At 37.1% G+C, this 15067-nt stretch overlaps 1 protein-coding gene and 1 long non-coding RNA gene across 3 annotated transcripts in view; one reads left to right on the top strand and one right to left on the bottom strand.

Moving 5' to 3' along the window:
* Positions 1 to 3811: 3811 nt before the first annotated feature.
* Positions 3812 to 15067, bottom strand: part of LOC121297323 — a 54258-nt gene continuing 43002 nt past the window's right edge. Inside the window, exon 3 of the long non-coding RNA XR_005947150.1 lies at positions 3812 to 4232. This is a non-coding gene — a long non-coding RNA (uncharacterized LOC121297323). The remainder of the gene's footprint in view (positions 4233 to 15067) is intronic.
* Positions 7713 to 13827, top strand: LOC121297322 (interferon regulatory factor 1-like). 2 transcript variants are annotated; one of them, XM_041223575.1, is made up of 10 exons: positions 7713 to 7907; positions 9169 to 9260; positions 9531 to 9630; positions 9880 to 10056; positions 10381 to 10427; positions 11078 to 11213; positions 11680 to 11814; positions 12191 to 12234; positions 12433 to 12565; positions 12981 to 13827. In XM_041223575.1, exons 2-10 carry the CDS (start codon positions 9174 to 9176, stop codon positions 13100 to 13102), a joined length of 981 nt encoding a protein of 326 aa, XP_041079509.1. In that variant the 5' UTR covers positions 7713 to 7907; positions 9169 to 9173; the 3' UTR covers positions 13103 to 13827. The 2 variants fall into 2 exon arrangements, with proteins under 2 accessions (XP_041079509.1, XP_041079510.1); XM_041223576.1 differs by having other exon boundaries at positions 7725 to 7907; positions 11683 to 11814; positions 12981 to 13825.

Here is a 15067-nt window from a genome sequence, read left to right as displayed (position 1 = left end):
TTTTAGATAAATACATTTAGCTTTGAACAAAAGCCAGCTTTAATGTCCAGAGCAGACATGTCTCCATGTGGGTTTGCTCAATCCAAGGAAGGATCCCTAAGAGCCACAAAACTATGAGGAATCACAGTTTCAAATTATATACTCAATTGATCTGCTTTCTGCAAAACAAAAACTAGGAACAATCTTTGAAAATTCAATGTTTTAACAACTAAGAATTTCAGTATATATATATATACACACACACTGGAACACGTTGTCGTACACATCGATCCAGAGCATCCTAAACATGCTTAATGGGTGACATGTCTGGTGAGTATGCAGGCCATGGAAGAACTGGGACATTTTCAGCTTCCCGGAATTGTGTACAGATCCTTGAGACACGGGGCCATGCATTATCATGCTGAAACGTGAGGTGATGGCGGAGGATGAATGACACGACAATGGGCCTCAGGATCTCGTCACGGTATCTCTGTGCATTCAAATTGCCATTGATAAAATGCAATTGTGTTCATTGTCTGCAGCTCATGCCTGCCCATACCATGACCCCACCACCACCATGGGGCACTATGTTCACAACGTTGACATCAGCAAACCGCTCGCCCACACAACTCCATACACGCTGTCTGAAACTGAGATTCATCCGTGAAGAGCACACTTCTCCAGCATGCCAGTGGCCATCGAAGGTGAGCATTTGCCCACTGAAGTTGGTTAATACGCCAAACTGCAGTCAGGTCAAGACCCTGGTGAGGACGACGAGCACGCAGATGAGCTTCCCTGAGACTCTTTCTGACAATTTGTCAGAAATTCTTTGGTTGTGCAAACCCACAGTTTCATCATCTGTCCAGGTGGCTGGTCTCAGACGATCCCGCAGGTGAAGAAGTCAGATGTGGATCTCATTCCTGCAATCAGCATGCCAAATACACGCTCCCTCAAAACTTGACACATCTGTGGCATTGTGTTGTGTGACAAAACTTCACATTTTAGAGTGGCCTGCTCACTAACAGGGATGTAAACAAATCTGCGCACAAAATTTGAGAGAAATAAGCTTTTTGTGCATATAGAACATTTCTGGGATCTTTTATTTCAGCTCATGAAACATGGGACCAACACTTTACATGTTGTGTTTATATTTTTGTTCAGTGTATAAATATATATCTATACATTCAAAGACATTCAAAGACACTGTGTGGAAGGCAGCTGTTAATATGGAATAGCACCCACCTGTTCATGATCTGCAGGGTTTAGAATGGTGTTCTGTGTCTGCCAGTAAGCAACGTAACTTGGCTGTACGGTGAACCGGAATCTGTATCGTAAACATGCAACCGTCTCTTCAGGCTGGGTGGCTGTTAAGACAACACCCTCTGGATTCTTCTTCTCTAATTATCGTCAACTCATTTCCCGTTGAGTAGTTTAGCAGTGAAAATCCCACAGTAGGATGTAACCAGATGAAAGCGACTGGGGGGTTGCTGGGGGAGTTATGTTTTAGTGGTGTACTGTAACAATTCCTATCTCAGAACAGTATTGTATCACTCTAGCCGACACCATTCAATTCAATGGCTGTAAATTACAGAAGTGCACTGGCCTTGTCTTGACGGGCTGTCCACTGGTCTGTCAGACAGATGGCTCTGAGGGGATTTGTATGCACAGAGGACCATATTCACAAAGTCTGTCTCCTAACCTTTAAAGCAACATCGTATACAATGAGAGGTGTCACTCATATTCCATTAGCTCTGTGTGGGTTTCTTTTGTTGTTTCGGCTTTGATGAAGTGTTACAAGCAGCAAAACATGTTTCTGAAAAGAATCCTCAAGGCTGATTGTGAGGAAGTGAGGTGGGGGAGAATAATAACATTGCACAGGCTTCAGTACACCAGATTTTTGTAGGGGCTTCAGTGCACAGCGCAACGCTAATATGCTTCCCCACCTCACATCCTCACAATCCACCTTAAAAATCAGTTTTTTTTCAGGAATAGTCAGTAATCTGGCAAATAACAATCTCATCGAAATAATATTAAACAGATGAGAAGTTTTAGGAAAGCTAAGATGATATAAAGCCATCCAATAAGCTTAAATCATAAGACCACTTTCTAAAGAGATCCAGGCTGTGAGGCTTGAGAATCCCATACACACCAGTCAGAGAAAGTCACCATTCCGTTACAAAGTGAGCACCCACAGTGAAATTGATTCTCTCCATATGCAAACAGACCATGTGGCCAAGTAAACACATGCACACAGGACTTTATAGTCTCCACCTGCACACTTCTGCAGGTCTGTGTGGGGTAATAAACTGAGATCATGGTTAGTTTCTTATAGTCTATCACAGTAGCAAGGAGAGCTGTATTGTAAGAGTTTGTGTTTTGTAAATGGAGTGATATGGCTGACAGTTGGCACATGACTGAAGAAAGGGTGTTTCTGTCTGTCTGTCATGCTTGGTGTCATGGGGTTTTCTTCAAGGGGAAATGGGAAGGCAGATGCAACTGGCTGATAGGTGGGGAACAGCTCCAGATGTCACTATACCAGGGCATTGAAAACTGAAGTGCATTACTGGAGTGGAGGAGCAAGCTGTATTCAGTATATATTAATAGTATGGGGCATCTAATATATTCGATAAATTCCAGTATATCAACATAATGGAGGCTGTGTGGTCCAGTGGTCCCCGGTTCAAATCTCGGCTCAGCCACTGACTCATTGTGTGACCCTGAGCAAGTCACTTAATCTTCTTATGCTCCGTCTTTCGGCTGAGATGTTGTTGCAAGTGACCCTGCAACTGATGCATAGTTCAATTTCCCTTTGCTTTCAAGCTCATGCTACTACAGTAGCTGATTACACAGCCACTAGATGCACTAATTTTCCATAAGGTAGCCCTTATGCTCACATTGCTAAAGCATAGTGTAGTACCTCAATGTTCTACACAAGGGTAACACTGTAAAGAAACAAAACAGGTTATTGCTGTCATACTAGGAACTGGGTACATAATTATAGCAAGGACACTTAATCAAGGATTTCCTGAACTATTTAAAGTCCTAGCAGTACTATGCCTATTAACTATTCCAGCAAATTCCATTTCAACCACAGGTCAGCGTCCGAGAAGATGAGTTTCTAAAGAGCAGATTGATAAATGAGTTTTAAATCCATAGAGGTCATTTCTAAAACCAACTCACTTTCAATAAGAGTCTTCCCAATAGCACAATGGCATTAGTTAGTAAGCCTGGTATACAGAAAGAGCAATAGAGAATTATACAAACAAATAAATAAACCCATACAGTACAGTAAGAGGGCATTACATGGGAACATTAAGGAGTCACATTTAAAATCATTTCAAAATCCAAACAGCACGCTTTGTGCTCACTAGCATTCACTCTTTGGGTATGATGCATATTGTGGTTCATCTTTCAGTCTTAGGCTTCCCTATCAGAAGGTTCCTGTACAATGTTATGAGCTATTTTCAGACATCATTTATAACCCCCATTGCTGCAGGCTTTGAGTAAAGAGGAAGCCAGTCTGGTTTCTAATAAGCACATGGGAGTAGAATAAGGAAGAATGCTGTGTATAGTCACCCAGGATCATATTCTAGTATAAATCTGTTCATGAATGTTGGGCTTCCGGAGATCAAAGGACGTCCCTCAACATTTACAGAGTATTATAAATTCGAGGAAATGTTAAATGGGTCGTGTTCTTTATTCAATCCTGGGAAATGGGAACTGGTTAAATTTAGCAAAACAGGAGACCGGTATCAAATGTTTCTGATCTGTACTGGAATTTTGCATGCATCAGTTATTACAGGACCTCTGCAAAATAACACTCAAGACAAAATGATGAAAAAAAAGTTGTATTTTTCCAATATTTCCTGGGTTATTTTGATTGAATTGTGTGCTCGGGGTTGAATTAAAATCCAGTTTAATACCATTTACTGTTAATAACTTGTTTTCACATGTTTACATTCACAATGACAAACATGCAGTTGAGGTCGGTGATTTTGCAATGATTCCAAAAATACAAGGCACCCACAAACCAAAACCGATGCAACAATGTGTGAATTATTTTTGTTTCCTCAAAGTGTTTTCTGTTGTATGCAGGGGAGGATTGTCAATCAGCTGACACAAAGCCAGAATGTCTCCATGTCTCTGAATGTCTCCATGTCTCTGAATGTCTCCATGTCTCTGAATGTCTCCATGTCTCAGAATGTCTCCATGTCTCTGAATGTCTCCATGTCTCTGAATGTCTCCATGTCTTTCTGAAAAGAAAATAAACAAGGTCTTGTATTTAACTTACATCTTATCTGTCACATGCCTACACCACTGTCATAAAAAAATGCCAATATGTTTTGTAATTTATTTTTTACAAAGTGATAAATAATCAATACTAACCAAAACAAAAAATGCAACAACACCATAATGATCCATTGTTGCAATGGGATAGTGGGTACTGGTCCTGAAACAGCGCACTAACCACCAGGGGGAGTCATTTCACCACTGTGCATTTCCTAAATCACTCAATGCTTCCACTGTTTTCTGGGAGCACTGCCAGTGTACTGAGGGAAGGGCTGGCAATGATAAACTGGCAAGAAGGAATTTAATCTGTTGGGACTGCTTATCACATCAAGGCTGCACATAGCACAGGAAAATTCAAAGAAGAAAAAAAAATCAGCTATTGATGCAACAACCTATAGGTATCCATTTCAGGCCATTATAGTTCATGCTCTGATCCACCAGAAATATCTTCGGATGTGCCATCTTTTTTATTATACAGTGGTGATGAACCCTGGTTTACTGGTCTAACTTTACAGTACATTCACATCACTGGTGGGTTTAATCCAGTAAGGATATCTTCTAGTAAATGCACCTACAGAGACCAATAGCAGCTGGAACACAAAAACACCTTTGATATGGTATGGGCTACAATTAAAAAAACAACAAATGAATTCTTACAACAATTAGTTATTTTACACCATATGTTACAATGGCAACATACCTATATTTATGTTTATATTAAACCTAATACTTTTTGTTTCTAAACTGAAAGACAAAGAAGGGCATCACATCACATCGTGATTCAATATTAAATAGATAATTTATACATTAATTATATATATATATATATATATATATATATATATATATATATATATATATATATATATATATATATATACAATATATATATATACATATAGATAATACACACACACACACAAAAAAAAAACTAAATTCATGTTTATTTATTTATTTATTTTTAAAATGTATTTCTACATGAAATTAAACATAATTAAATCACATCTTATCACAAGGATAGGCTACTACTATGGTGACACAGCAGCCAAACCACGAGACTCAGCTCCATCAAGATTTCAACGTAGTTTACGCAATTTACGCCAGTCGCAGCGTAGTCACGTACTCACCGCACTGTGCTACGCGAACATGTTTAGCTTTTAAAAGCAATGTCGGTTAATTTGAAAGTAATGTATCCCAATTAAACCAAGTCACGTCAAATGTGCAGTGCGTTTCAGGTGAGATTGCGTGCCATGTTTGCTGTCATTTCAGGTAACCCTAAGCCTTCGGGCGCAACGGCAATACAAATAGACCGTGTACAAAAACAAAAATTGCCTGAGCAAATATTGTGGTTTAACTGTATATAAAACATAGCCACATCGACCTGCAACTACTGTACAAAACAATACATACTAAAGTAATCAAACCTGCTCCCGCTTTGTACGTGAAGCTCAACAGGCATGTTTGTACTAGGGGAAGAAAACACGTGGATGCATATTATTTGGAAGAAATAATAGAAGCTTTACATTTAACAAGCTATGTTCCTATCCGTCCCCTTGATCCTGGTAAAACCCACACGTTCCCAGCATCCAGTTAACTGCAGCGGTACGTAGCAGAAAGGGACGTGTCAGTGCCAGGACGCTGTAGACCCGCCTTCTTTGAAAGGCCATCTGGAATATTAGCATGCTGGGAAAACCCAAAGCACTACATTACTGGAGAGAAAAATTCCAAAGGAAATCACCACCATTCCCACTCGCTGTACACGAGCACCTTTTCATAGACCTCATATGGTATTCCTTCCAAAAACGCAACATCATTGTTTTTCATTTAATCAGATTCTTTTTTTTTTTTTTTTTTTTTTATCGGCATACAAAACACTAAACACGAATTGCTGCAGTTAAAATGCATGCAAATGAATTGCAGCCACTTTCGCAGTGTTAATCTGAAGTTTTGTGATGTTTTTTTAATAGGAAGCTCCTTGAACATCATTAAAACATTGTATTATTATTATTATTATTATTATTATTATTAACAACGTGGTATTGAAATATATCTGTATGCACGGGAGATTTTATGAACCTCTCAGAGCATTTACACTATGGTCAAACTAACTAGACTGTAAGTGTATTCAATTCGTATGCATTGTTAACTAATTGAGGGGGTCCCAGAGGCTCTGGCCATTCTTCTTCTACAGCTCAATATGCAAATGCTAAATTGCAATAACAGGTACACACTTACAGCAGCCGGGAGGACACATCTCAAGTCTACCCCTGTTGGCCAGACGCATGTACTGCCGATTCCTGGAAATAGCTGCTTTGCAGTTAAGAGAAACACAAGTCAGACTCACGTGACTATCAAGAAAAGTTTGGTAAGAGGGTTTGAACTTTTTTTTTTTTTTTTTTTTTTTTTTTGCTCTGTGATATGCACGTGCGTGCTTTTTAACTAACTGTTATTACTGGCTGGGTGTAGGGTATATCTATAGGGGCCCTGTGGGCACGGTCCAGAGGAATGCCGCAGCCCATCATTTAGATGCTGTGCTTTATATTTTATACACAATATACTTTGCATAGGTAACAATTAGAAATACTGATTCAAAGTGCTGTAAAATTGAACACTAAATTCTCCCTTTGTTTGCATTGTTTCCTTATTATGTTTTCTCTAGCACAGCACAATGTGTTTTGATAATGCTATTTTTTTTTATTTTTTATTGTACTTACAGTGTAATATTTTGGATGTACTTACTTTGCACTGGAGACAATTACTCAGCCCCACTGCATTGCTCAGATGTTACTGTAGATGATATTGCATTGCACTGAAATGAATACACTGACACAGCGGTACCTTTTAATGATACTATTTATAAATTGAATGTACTAAAACAAATACTACATATGTCAGTATTACTGCAATTAATGCAAAACATCCTTTAGTGTACTAAAAATGGTAGAGCACTAGCTCTTTTGAGGCTACTTTGTAATTTTCTGGAGCATCTGGCATCTACTTGTTATTTGAATGTTCTCTTTTAACTATATTGTCATGATAACTTAGTCTCATTATGGTAACCGTACAAGTTAAGTCTAAAGGTAATGTATTGAATTACATACAGCTTTAGTTTAGATTTTTCTTTTCAAAGAAATGTGTATTTGGTGCTTAAGGGTTAATGTGAACTTGGTGCATTCCACAAAAGCACGGCTACGAGAATGAAACATTCCAGAACGGTAGGCTGCTTCCAGCTATCAACCCATACTGTATTGTTTTGTTATTTTTGTACACAACTGTATGGCAGTTCACTTGTGCCATATATGTCTTACACCAGAGGCGCACTACTTACTTTTTTATCACGTCTGCCACTAGAGCGACAACGGTATGATTTCTCGGAAATCAGCTTAGACCGCATGCAGCCAATAAGATGTGAGAGAATTGACAGCAGTAGATCTGATCCCACCTGCATTTTCATTGGCGTGATATCACTGGGAAATCCCGCGATTGTGTGTGTTTTTATAAAGAGCCAGAATATTGCAAGGAGGAATTCAGAACGCGTCAACCTCTGCAACGAAAGGATATACTGTACTTTTAATATAGCCAAGACGCATTCACACTCATCGGATTAACTTCTTGATTGAAGATTTGCAGATAAAACAGTGAGTTACATTGTTATTATTTGTACTGATGTTTTTTTTTTTTTTGTTTGTTTTTTTTTTTATTATTATTGCACTGTATTTTAATATATACAAGCAATATGCAGAATAAATGTTAAAACAAGTATTAAAATACAGGGTCGTTTGTATTGTTTTGGATATTTTCAGAACTGCATGGAACAGACTCGCTGTTACCGTGCTTTGTCCAGGAAGTCGCTGTACCAGAATAGACGCACATAGGCACAATTTATTTTCATATATTTTTAACATGCGATTACCGTCGTTTTTCAAAATATGTGGTTGATCAATAAGTTTCAAGTGCATATTACTTCGCTTCAAGGTCTGGTCATTGAATGCTGCTAGAAAGTAACTATTGGATAACAAATAGATCCATAACTAAATAACATGTTTGTGTGTGTGTGTGTGTGTGTGTGTGTTGTTGTTGTTTTGTTTTGTTTTTTTTGTTTTTGAATAGTTTTATATTTCAGTAGGACACATATTTATTCTATAGAACTTTCAGCAATGTACCACATTTACTATTAACACAAAACAAAGGTTTTTTTTTTTATTTTTTATTTTTTTATCAGACTTAAACTATCAATAACATTTGAATACCTGTCACCCAAGCACCTACTGATGTTTGATCTGCTTGGCTGTACGTTACAGCGTACATTCCCTACTCTACTGTAAACTTTGTAAACTGCATAAATTGTGAAAAACACGTGGAAGCCTGGCCTATATGATTAGAATTGCCAGTTTCCTGACAGTTACCGTCATGTTAAAAAAATTAAAATAAAAGTGGTGTAGATGAAAAATTTTGCAAAGCGTGGAATTTGTAATTGTAATTTACTTTCCTCAGTTGACCTTTGGTCCCAAGTTACTGTAAATTCACCGACCCCGGCGTGTTGTTCTGCAGAGCGCTGAATGCCAGCATGGCTGTAACGTTTTAGGGTGCTTTAGTTCTTGCTTCGAATTATACATGGCATCTATTCAAATATCTTGCTCTGTAATTAAATGCAACGAACGTGCATATTGTTGCGTTTCCGGACTGTTGCTGTTCCTCTCTGCACTTTGTGTGAACTGCTTTGCCCGTGAGGGGCCTCAGAGCCCCTGCATGACGTATTAGTTTCAATTAACTGTTTAGAGGAAGGAAAAAAAATATACATACATGCAAAATAAAGCAGAGTGAATGTAAGTTTGAGACTTTCTAACTAAATCTATATAATCATTGTATTGAAATAGCAAAATGGTTTTATATCCACAGCCAAAATGCCCGTTTCCAGAACTCGCATGAGACCCTGGCTGGAAAAAAAAATCGATTCCAATGAAATTCCAGGATTAGTCTGGATCAATAAAGTAAGACATGTTTTTTTAACTGTTTGATCTTTCTTAAATAATAGTTGATGTGCATTTCATCTGTCATGTATGGTTTAAATATGTATATGTTTGTGCATTTACAAAGACGCAGTCTTTGTTACTGTTCAAACTGTATACAAGTTCTGGTTTGCAAAAACAAATGGTTATTGCACTATTTAAATGCATATATATTTCCAATGGTAATATAGCGATAATGCAGTACAGAACTCACAAATAATGTACTAAATGTGTTCACTAATCACTTTGAAGGAGAAGAAAATGTTCCAAATCCCTTGGAAGCATGCGGCCCGACACGGCTGGGACTTAGACAAAGACGCATGCCTGTTCAAACAGTGGGCCATACACACAGGTAGGCAATCAGCAGTGTTGCATATTTGAAATTATGTTGTTGCTATTATAGTTCTTATTAAATAAATATGGTTCCATTAGTATTTAGACTGAAGCTTAAAATACACTCTTTTGTATATATAATATATATTATAATATATATATATAATATATATATATAATATATATATATCTATATATAGATATTATATTATATATTATATATATAAAGTGCAATTCTGTCTTTATTTATTTATTTATTTTTATTCAGGGAAATTCAAACAAGACTATAACGAGCCAGACCCGAAAACGTGGAAAGCCAACTTCCGATGTGCAATGAACTCTCTCCCAGACATCGAAGAAGTCAAGGACAGAAGCATAAATAAGGGTTCCAGTGCAATTCGAGTGTACAGAATGCTCCCTCCAGTAAGCAAGGCACAGAGGAAAGGTAACTAGGCAATACATTACCTGTTACAATCACCTAAAACACTAGCAAGCCGCAGTAAAGAAAGTTTTGTAATCATTTCTTTCAGTGTGTCTTCATTGGCCTACATTGAGTGTTTTTGTTTTAGTTGTGGATTTCTTACACGTGCTTCCTAAAAACCCTAGTGGTCTACATACCAAAACACTTCTACTGTTTTTGTCAGATAAAAAAAAAAAAAAAAATTCCCCCCCCCTTTTTTTTTTTTTTTAAACATCTCGTTATAGGATCATGAAAACCATGTGAAAACAATTAGTTTTCGTTAATGTCACCTACTCTATTTATTTACAGATAAAAAATCACGGACAAAAGAGGCCAGAAACAAAAATAAGAACAAGGTAAATTAAACAAAATATTTTCTTGCCTGCTGAGCGGGTTTCTTTTCTTGCTAAGCCCGTCCTCCAACTACCTGTCATCTTTTTATTTGGGTGTTTCATTATTCCTCAACCAGAAGTCTGTCCAGAAGAGCTAGTCTGACCGAACTCAGCACAACATGTGTGCAGCCTAGTTCACATCTACACAGCCGCCTATGAGTTCTATTACTGAACCTAGACAGTCGTCTGTAACGTCTGTGGTGAATTACACAGAGTAACTGGTTTCCACAACAATAGATAGAACATATACACTGAGTAGGACGCATGTCATCAACTCACTCATTTATGTTGTTCAGTAGAACTGTATTTATGTGGTGCAGTCGTGCATGTACAAACAATCCTGCTAGAATTTAAAATAGAGAACGTGGAATATGCAATAGACACGTAATCACTTTAACAGGTAACAAAGTACACATTTAAACAGAGCTTGGAAACTCAAAAGTGCCCTTTATCTACAATGCTATTGACTCTTTAGGTGAAGCAAGTGGTCTGAATCCATCTAATGCTACGTTAACATAATGACACTTGGCATAGTTTGCATGAGAGTACAGTAAGTGTAAGGCTATTCGTTAGAGCATTGCTTGGGTCTTACTGAGGTCTTATATTGCCTACAGGTGATGAGCACGAAATTGAAGGTTGAAGACTCTGACTACATTGAACATGAGCTTCCAGATGATCACAGCACATACACAGCCCCACATGACAGTCCAACACAGGACGCGCAGGTTGACTGCACAGATAATCATTTAGGTATGAGAACCTTTTAACAGAAACGTTCCTTTTTGTTGTGTATTCTGGATTCTCATGACTCTCTTTTAAAAAGAGTTTACCATACAAAAATTATAGAAATGTGTAATAAATCATAGTGAAAGTGTGGTAAAGTGTAGGTAAGCATGGTAAAGCATATACATTTTTTTTGTTTTTTAAACAGCAAACCATAGTAAACTAAGAAATGCTTATTATAACTGTGGGAAACCATGCACGTTTACCGTGGGAAACTTTAATAAGAATTTATACCGAAACGCCTGATATTATTTATCATTTCGTCCATTGTTCTTAACAATTATACCAATATAACAAGGCATATGCAGAGCAATTAGGTTGAACAGCAAATTAGCTACCTGTTAAAAAAACATTGGGAGAGTTAATTTTATAATAGGTACAGTAGTTGCTTTTAATGGAACCCCTTCCATAATTGTCATTTTTTTCGCCCCAGTAGAATTTAGTAGCAACCACTTTGACGACGACATCATTAGTGTGCCCTCAGAATGGAGCCATACGGTGGAGATCTCCACAGCCGACAGCACAAATGACATCTACACATTCCAGGTGTCCCCCTTACCCGCTCCAGGTTGGTATTGCCCTATTCCACAAAGCTTAACAAGGCGGCACACTAAAATCGATGCATCATTTACAGTTCAGCAGACGATGATAAACTAGACTTTGATAGCTTCGACACTTATACCACCACCATTCCAGAGTGATTGATACAGAAGGTCTATTTACTAGTGGCAGTGGGGACACCACCATTCCAGAGTGATTGATACAGAAGGTCTATTTACTAGTGGCAGTGGGGATAAAGGCATAGTTTACCTTAAAACAGAGTTCATATGCATGCCCGTTCAACAAAATGTCTGAACAAAACCGAAAGGGCACGGCAGAGCGTACTGCGCCTGTTTAGGAAGGCCCGAGCGCATACTCAACTTGTTTTTACTTTTGTTTTGCAGATCTGGAAGAAGTGGAGGACAGTAACCTACATGATGTCATTGAGGTGTGTAGTATGTTGCATTTGTTTTGTTTAATAGGTAGTGGCTAGACCCCACACTTTGACTGCCTGATTTCTAAGTGTATATTATATATATATATATATATATATATATATATATATATATATATATATATATATATATCATAATAGATAGTGACTTTGTTTTTGTCGTTCCAAAGATTTCCTTTTTTGCTCTTTCAGATGGCACAGGAATTGGAGCAAGATCAGACACAGTGGCAGCAAAGCAATATTAATGGCAAAGGTTTCCTGAGCAATGCAGTAGGCACGTCATTAACGCCACAAAATACCAATCACAGCTGGAGTGATGTTGCAGGTAATACTCTCAGCGGTCACTTCAGATTACATTAATAAAATTGCAAAAAGTCTCCCCTCGACAGCGCCAAAAATTAAGACTTTTTGGGGACTGACGGTATTCTGACATGAAATATGTTTGTATTTGTTTTTATAACACAGTAAAACATTTCACAAATACTGTGCATGATGAGCTAAAATGCAATGGAGCTTGCTGTATCTAGTGTAGTTGTGAATGCACACAGTTTGAAAGATAAATTAATAACGCACCAAAGTATAATCCAATGTACTGTTTAAATGAATGCTGCAGCAGTTCCAAATAACAAGTACAACATATTAAGCTATTTAGCTAATACTGCAATGGTGTTTTTTTTTTTTTTTTTTTTTTTCATATCTAATTTCAGTAAAATAATTCCTGCTTCTACCTTTCTTTTCAGGTGAAATTGAATTACGATTTTATACCGAACTGAAAACAGGACTGGATCTTGTGAGCTATCTTGACCCCATCAATTCCTGGCAATCGTCATCCAGCTTTGCACCCGTTGCCTGCTTGCAGTAGTTGTTATAAATAAATACATAAGCTTGTACAGTAAATAATGTATAAATTGTTTCCTTAAAAAAAAAAAAAACTTTGACCGAGGGACTTCAAGGAATGATTTGCAGACATTTGTATCATCTTCATTACATTTTCATTATATTGGTAAATGGTGCAGGATAGACCAATATATTAATTTTTTTTTAAAATAGTTTATTGAATATTTTGCTGTTCATTCATATACTTATTCTCCTTCTGTTAATGGACCCTTTAATTAAATTTCAGTACCCCACTAGGCTAGTGCACTTTCCTGTCTTCAGGAACAGGTGAGCATCAGACTTTCAGAAAGTACTCCATTGAGATTTAAAACGATGTGAAATCTCTTATTTGTGTTTCCATATGCACCAACAATACTGCAATAGAGACTTTCTTTTTCATGTTCTGCAATCTGCAAACATTATTATGCCATGCCTATGAGTGGAGATGTGCGCTAGACATCACTTTGAGACAGAGATTCATGTGTGGATGAGACAACAAGACAGCTTCACACATAACATTACATAGTTATGTATTGCGGAATGTGGTATTGTAAGAAAAGAGTGGGATAAGATGCAACAGTCCATGTAACTTCAAATTATATTTTGATGCAGCCTTTTGTTAAAAATGCTATCCCTTAGGTAAAAGCTCTATAATGTGACCTGTATATAGCTGTAAATATTGAAGTTGTACAGAGTATCTGAAAGTTTTTGTTAAAAAATAATAAAATTAAAAAATTAAAATGAATGTAGCGTATGTTTCAATTGCTGTTCAATCTGGTTTGTTATTTGGTTAGTGGCCGTCAGATTTACAAAAACATATTTCCAGTGGCTTTATAGTTTGAGTAACTACTGTAATTTTTTTTTAAAAGCTAAAAACCTGTAATACTCTGCATACAGTAATTTGGGATTGGGTTAGAGTTGAATTCCCCACCTAATGATAAATAGCTATTGAAAGATTCTAAGTGGACACGATATTCAAAGTGCCTTCTTTACAGTAAGATATATAACAGTGATGCAAGAATTGGTCACATTGTCGGTCTGCTTTCTCACTGGTTTACCCTATGATGTGATTCCCTTTCTCCATGTGAAATTCACAGCAGGCTTTTCTATAAGATTTCCAATATGGATACAGGACAGCATTTACAGTACCAGGATGCACGTAGACATAAATGTTATCCTGGTGCGTGGTTGATGCGAGTTGCATGTCTCTAACAGAGAAGTAAGGTAACTTGGAGCATTTCCAGTAAATACCTTACAAACTCACACTTATTCTGTAATACATTAAAACTGCACCTTTGGATTGCTAGAGTTTGTTAAGGTGTGTGAACAGTAGATTTAGATTTCCTTAGAGAGCTGATTAGTTATTCACTTGGTGCCACTTCATCTTCTTGGCTGTTTTATACAGTAGTATGACCCTCCAGTCACTGCATATATAATCGTTATGCCATGTTGTCTCTTATCTAAGTATTTTATCATGCATAATGTTTTTGCAGGGTAACTTCCTTAAGTCCATAGAGTTCACACAAACTTTTTTAAAAATTTCTAGAAATGTTATTTAAAAATCATGACCAAAAGGGAATATATTTGTTTGTCTTTTGAAGGGAAAATAGACTACCTTCTCAAATGAAACTATGGGTGAAGCAATTTTATGTATTTTCAGTCTGAAACATTTTATGAAACATTTCCAAAAAACTGCATCATAAAATCGAACTACAAAACTCAAAGCATGATCTACAGTACCGTACAAAAAAGAGCTTGGTACATTTAGTATTTTCTAACACGCTTTTTGCTCACTTTTTATCAAGTAAATCAAATATGCTGTCTTTCACCTGTTTTTCAAAAACATGAATTCTAACATGTATTATCAGTCCTACTGTATTGCTGATGGCGGGAGCAGCAGGGAGCCAACCTGAGCAAAGCAAAATTCACCTTCTTCAGTTAATGTCATAAA

The sequence above is a fragment of the Polyodon spathula genome, chromosome 22 (assembly GCF_017654505.1).
Source record: "Polyodon spathula isolate WHYD16114869_AA chromosome 22, ASM1765450v1, whole genome shotgun sequence".
NCBI classification, from domain to species: domain Eukaryota; kingdom Metazoa; phylum Chordata; class Actinopteri; order Acipenseriformes; family Polyodontidae; genus Polyodon; species Polyodon spathula.
The sequence above is the reverse complement of the archived record's forward strand: the minus strand, read 5'-3'. Positions and strand labels throughout refer to the sequence as shown.

What these genes read in the sequence shown, in the direction of transcription:
- LOC121297322 (XM_041223575.1), top strand. Translation starts at nt 9,174, where the DNA reads ATGCCCGTTTCCAGAACTCGCATGAGACCCTGGCTGGAAAAAAAAATC. An exon ending in AAGCAAGGCACAGAGGAAAG is followed by an intron (nt 10,057 to 10,380) that starts GTAACTAGGCAA and finishes ATTTATTTACAG; the next exon opens with ATAAAAAATCACGGACAAAA. An exon ending in CTGCACAGATAATCATTTAG is followed by an intron (nt 11,214 to 11,679) that starts GTATGAGAACCT and finishes TTTTCGCCCCAG; the next exon opens with TAGAATTTAGTAGCAACCAC.